Genomic DNA, 6,556 nt, shown 5'->3' on the forward strand with positions numbered 1-6,556 from the left:
AAAATAATAATAAGATGAGAAATTGTATGAGAAATTATGAGAACAATTTTTACCAGGAATGACATGTGTACGCCTTTAAATGGCCATTTAACCGTTGTACTATTCTATACTTGTACTCGTTATTTCTCTATTATTGTTGCTTTTTTATAAAAAATGAGTAATACAATTTTAAAATATAAACATTGTTTTTTATTGTGTATATGTGTACAATTATTGCACAATATAATTATCTTGACTTCTCTGCAGCAGTTTTACATAGTGTGTATGTGAAACTGCCCCATTTAATAACGTACATATGGCCCTTAATAGAATTAAATAGCCTATCTAGGAAACAGAATCTGCGCGCAATCTGCCGTCAGTCTGTCGTCAGAATCTGTCGACAGGCTCTGCGCGCAGTCTGTCACCAATCTGTCGTCAGAGACTGCTAAAACAGTTTCTGTGTGCAGTCTGTTGCCATTCTGTCAACAGACACTGTTGACAGACTCTGCGTAAAATCTGCTCGCACAGGTTTGGCTATCTGGGTATATATTCATAGATCCTACATGAATGATAAAATTTTTAATTTGCAATGTTGTTGATATATTAATACAATGTTACTGAATGTTTGCTGGTATCTTGCGAATTTATGTCTCTGTAATGTTTCTGCAACATTGCATTACAATATGCAATATTGTAACGTTACAGCAATATTGCTGCAAACAATGTTGTTTGAGATTATCGGCAAATATACGTTTGAAAAATGCATTCTTAGAAAATGGCAGTTGTCCTTTAAAAAAATTGCGCTGCAGAGTTTTATGTTTTGCAAACATATACAGAGTGTTCCATTTCAACGATCACTTCAAATATCTCTTGAACAATGCATTTTAGGGAAAAATGTTTCAGATAAAAGTTTTGGGATTTCGATGGGGACATAAGATGATATCATTGATATGGCGTCGTCAAGCTCAGAACAAGGTCACTTTGAATTTTTTTAAATGAAACCCCCCATTTTTCATTACATATTCTTATAGCATACTTCGAGAGTTTTCTAAAACACTATAATAAAATATTTTTTCATTAAGTATCTTTTGAGTTAAAAGGTTTCAAAGTTACAATATTGTTACCATTAGCATTGGTACCCAAGATGTTCGACCGACGGCTAAAATCTTTTGAATGTTGTTCAAGGCCATGACCTTGACAACATTTGTCAAGGTCAAGGCGACTGGAGGCTGTTCATAATATTTTCATTTCTTCAAATTTCACAGTGAAAACAAAAATAATAATTAAAAATCTTGGGGTAACATGTGGAGTCCGATTGACTCTAAAGGATCATATAAAGGTCATAATGTTTCGTCGGGGCCACAAAGAAGCATACGTATGAAATTCTATTAATAAATTTCTTTAATAATCATAGCTCGTGTCATTCACTTGCTTGCGTCACTTGTCCGCATTGTTACTAATCCAAACGCAGAGCAGAGACTTATGGCGAATTCAATACTTGCAGTGTTTTCACAAGTTTGTCTATTGTCCTGTAGTTATGGCTGATTACCCGCCTAACGCCAAATCGTGGATATGATCAGAATTTTAGGTGAAGCCAGAAATAATTATACAACAGCTAAAAGGATTTATACCGAAACATTTCCGGATCGTCAGATGTCATCCTAATAGGACGATAATTAAAAGACTATATGAAAGGACATAACAGGGCATTCTCAAACGAATACGTCGAAAATCTGGCCTTAATGAAGCCACGTCACTAACTATTCTCGGTACCGTTTTTTTAAATCCACAGATATCAACGCGACAAATAGAAAATGAACAAGACATATCTAAATCAACCAATCGTGAGCCAATCGTGTGCTCAAGACTTACAAGTTCCACTCATACCATATTCATCTAACCCAGCAATTAGAAGAAAGGGATTTCCAACATCGTTTACGTTTTTTTAATTGGGCTCGAAATCGAATCCAAGAAAATCCTCAATTCTTTTCTGAAGTTCTTTTTTCAGATGAAGCCACATTTGGTAACAGAGATGGCGTTAATAAACACAACTGCCATTATTATTCAGCCGTTAATCCACATTGGCAAAGAAGCCAAGAGTTTCAGAGGCAGTCTATTAACGTCTGAGCAGGCATTTTGGGAGATGTTATTGTTGGTTCATATTTCTTTAAAGAAAACCTCACTGCGGCCAATTATTTAACATTTCTCAGAAATGACTTGTTTAACCTTTTGAGACATATCGGCAATATCTCGAATAGTTAAAGAATATTTAAACGAAAAGTTTTCTAATATTAGGTGTACAACTTTGCTTCCGCCGTTTTCCTATAGATGACTTTAGCGGTAAGTGGTGGTCGAAATAAATAGATTATAGACGTTATACAATAAACTTAGGCATCTGTCAACATAACCCCATAGAAACATTAGTCGATTTGTGTCTGCATTATAAAGTTATTCTCGATTGAAAATGTCAGTTTACGAGCCAAATTCTCGTCATTTGCGGGAGGTTTTAATTTTCTGCTTCAATATGAAGAAATCTGCGGCTGAGGCTCATCGAATGCTCTCAAATACTTATGGTGAGATCGCTATTAGTGAAAGAACGTGTCGTGAGTGGTTTCAACGTTTCAAGAACGGTGATTTTGACGTCGAAGACCATAGCGGTGGAAGAGAGAAGGTTTTCGAGAATGCAGAATTGGAGGCATTACTTGATCAAGACTCATGTCAAAATCAAGAAGAATTGGCACGATCATTGGGAGTGACTCAACAAGCCATTTTAAAATGCCTCAAAGCCATAGGAATGATTCAGAAGCAAGGAAATTGGGTGCCGTACGAATTGAAGACGAGAGATGTTGAACGGCGTTTGTTTGCTTGTAAACAGCTGCTTGAAAGGCAAAGACGGAAGAGATTTCTGCATCGCATTGTGACTGGGGACGAAAAATGGGTTCATTATGATAACCCCAAGCGCAGAAAATCAATGGGGAGTTTCCGGCCATGCTTCCACGTCGACGGCTAAACCGAGTATTCACGGCAAGTCATGCTCTGTATTTGGTGGGACCAGCTCGGCGTAGTGTATTATGAGCTGTTAAAACCGACTGAAACAATCATAGGCGATCGGTATCGAACGCAATTGATGCGTTTGAGCCGAGCATTAAAAAACAAACGGCCGCAATACAACGAGAGACACGATAAAGTGATTTTGCAGCATGACAATGCTCGACCCCATGTTGCGAAAGTGGTCAAGACATATTTGGAAACGTTGAAATGGAAAGTCCTACCCCATCCGCCGTATTCTCCAGACGTTGCTCCCTCTGATTATCACTTGTTTCGATCAATGGCACACGGCCTGGCTGACCAGCACTTCCGGTCTTATGAAGAAGTAAAAAATTGGATCGATTCATGGATCGCCTCAAAGAATGACCAGTTTTTTCGACGCGGGATTCGTACGCTGCCCGAAAGATAGGAGAAAATAGTGGCCAGCGATGGACAATACTTTGAATCATAAATGTACTTTGAATCATAACCAGTTTTTTTACAATAAAGCCTCGAATTTCGGAAAAAAACGGCGGAAGCAAAGTTGTATATCTAATATATAAACTTAAAACAATAAATTATTATAGTACAGCAAAATTTAAAATTCTTTTACCTGTCAATGAATATGCTACGACAATGTTTTCAAAAAAATGTAGGATCTTTATATGATGTTCCCGTGGAGGTTGGAAGTTATCCTCATCATCTTCATCAGATGGGTGATAAAAAAACATTTCTAGTACATCCATTTTTTATCTAAAAATGTTTACTTGTAATGAGTATATTGTAATTAAAGTATAAAAGAAATAACTCAAATAATGTTAAAAAATAAAATATATTCCGAAAGGAATGTCTATGAAATACTTAATAAATGTCTGTTATGTACATTCCCATTGTCACATCAGTAGCATTTTCATGGAATATTCCCCGATATTTCCATGCTAATTGGGCTGTTCTTGTATCAAACTATTAAAAATATATATATGTTTATTTTTTTATAAAATTTATGAAATATTTGTACTACAAATATTTCACAAATTTTATTCCTAATATGTATAACTAAAAATTTTTGATGAATATCAACGCGCTATACCTTACTATTCTTATACAGGATATCCCATTTTAAAAGTTGCACTCTAATAATTCTTCAGCCAAGCATATTCAGCAAAAATGTCTCAGACAAAAGTTGTCGAGTTCACAAGGAAACATCTGAAGGTGATCTTAACTTTGACCTCGGAGATTATTTTGAAAGTTATTAGAAGATCAACTTTGCTTTTTAAATAGAAACATCTATTTTTTATTATGGAATTTTATTTAACATAAAGAAGCTAACAACTTTTGTTTGAAAAAAATATTTTATTTAAAATTTTTTGTGTTTACTATTTTTACTTCTTGCTATTTTTCGGTAAAGTTGATAGAATTCGAATAAAAAATTATTTAACCCAGTAATTTTATAGATATTTCCGTAAATATCTTAGAAAATAGAAGTAGGTCTTATAAAAAATGTTTCATACAAAAATTGTTAATTTCTTTACGTAAAATAAAATTCCGTAATAAAAAATAGATGTTTCTATTTAAAAAGCAAAGTTGATCTTCAAATAACCTTCAAAATAACCTCCAAGGTCAAAGTCTAGGTCACTTTCAGTTGTCTCCCTCTAAACCTGACAACTTTTGTCTGAAACATTTTTTCTGAATGATGCTTGGCTGAAGAATTATCAGAGTGCATTTTTTAAAATGGAACACCCTATATAGTATAATTTATCAATCCTCATATAGTTTTGTGCAATACGTTACATATGACGCAATTAATAATACTTCGTATTCATCTTGTAGTATAGGACAATACACAAAAAAGTAGTTACTGTGTAAATATCCTATAAAACATGTAATATATATAATATCATAGTAATATTTTCGTATTATTTCTGCGATATTGTAATATTACGAAAATATTACCGTGATATTATGTAATACCCTTATAGAAATATCAAACTAAGAATCATTGATAATTACTTATTATCCAGTATTTTTAATACTGAAAATAAGTAATTATCAATGATTCTTAGTATGATATTTTTATAAGGGTATTACGTGCTATGTGGGATCATGCAGCAGAAAAGAGATAATGTGTATACCTGTTAGTGTGATGTAGTACCTATAGCATGAAGTTTCTATGGCGTTGTCTCAAAAATGTAATCAACTCTTATAGAAATATCATACTAAGAATCATTGATAATTACTTATTTTCAGTATTAAAAATACTGGATAATAAGTAATTATCAATGATTCTTAGTATGATATTTCTATAAGGGTTATATATCCAGAGATCATCAAAATCAATGAGAGATACTTTCAACCGTTTTCTTATAAGTTCTATGCACAAAGAAGGAAATAAATATTAGGAATAAATATTAAATATTAAGTATATTTTATACTTGAAATAATATTATTTTTCATACCTCATATTACGTCATTTTTACCCGATGAAAAATTTTTCATGCAAAATTTTGTATGAAATTTGTCTATATATAATTATGTATAATTATATATAATCATATAAAATTATATATAATTATACACAATTATGTATAACAATATGTATAATTACATATAAATGTATGCGTAATTATGTAAAATTATATATGAATTTATATATATAATTATACATAATTATATATAATTATATATAATTATATATATAAGTAGAATGTATGAACATGAATGGACAAATTTGATACATAATAATATATAATTACATATAATTATATATAATTTTATATAATTTTATATAATTATATATGAAAAATTTTTCATTGAGTATTCTTGACTTTTAATTTATAATTTTCAGTACGTTAACCTATTCTATTCCTTTGCTTTATATAAAATAACTTTATATTTTCCTAGATTAAATTACTCTTAATAGTTATTCCTATTCATAATATGTGTACTCTATTATGCGCAGGAACTTACATATCAACAACTGAATGTGTTGACTGGGAGTGTATTAAGATGCCTGTAAATGTAAAACTGGTTTGACCACTTTTATTTTCACCTATGATCAGTCACCTGCCAGCATCGCTCGAGATCCAATGCATTTTGTGATTCCGCAAGCAATATGTATTATAATTTAATAAAAGGTACGCTTAATTTCTCTCTCTTTCTCTCTCTCTCTCTCTCTCTCTCTCTCTCTCTCTCTCTCTCTCTCTCTCTCTCTCTCTCTCTCTTTGTGTGTATGTATGCATGCGTATATGTGTGTTTATGTGTGTATATGTTACATGTGTGTATATGTGTATGAAGAAACAATATCCTAGAGTGCCTTATAAATCAAGTATCTATCTATTTACTTACCTATCTCTTCTTCAGTACATTAGAAGATCCTTAGTAACAAGTCATGTAAATCAATTATGCGCATATAAAAATATCTGCTCACTATGTATACTCGTAAATATGTGTTTTTTAAGCATTTAAGGGAATACGTATACTAGAATCGCCTAATAAATTTGTATGCTCTCTCTCTCTCTCTCTCTCTCTCTCTCTCTCTCTCTCTCTCTCT

At 32.3% G+C, this 6,556-nt stretch overlaps 1 protein-coding gene across 1 annotated transcript in view; it reads left to right on the top strand.

The window, feature by feature from the left end:
• The first annotated feature begins 5,988 nt into the window (after positions 1-5,988).
• LOC116848084 (2-amino-3-ketobutyrate coenzyme A ligase, mitochondrial) overlaps positions 5,989-6,556 on the top strand; it is a 96,330-nt gene continuing 95,762 nt past the window's right edge. Inside the window, exon 1 of the mRNA XM_032823849.1 lies at positions 5,989-6,140. Within this exon, the coding sequence (XP_032679740.1) occupies positions 6,119-6,140 (22 nt within the window). The 5' untranslated portion in view covers positions 5,989-6,118. The remainder of the gene's footprint in view (positions 6,141-6,556) is intronic.

This window comes from Odontomachus brunneus, unplaced genomic scaffold (genome assembly GCF_010583005.1).
Source record: "Odontomachus brunneus isolate Ranch 3 - 2012 unplaced genomic scaffold, Obru_v1 Obru_scaffold_089, whole genome shotgun sequence".
Classification (NCBI taxonomy): domain Eukaryota; kingdom Metazoa; phylum Arthropoda; class Insecta; order Hymenoptera; family Formicidae; genus Odontomachus; species Odontomachus brunneus.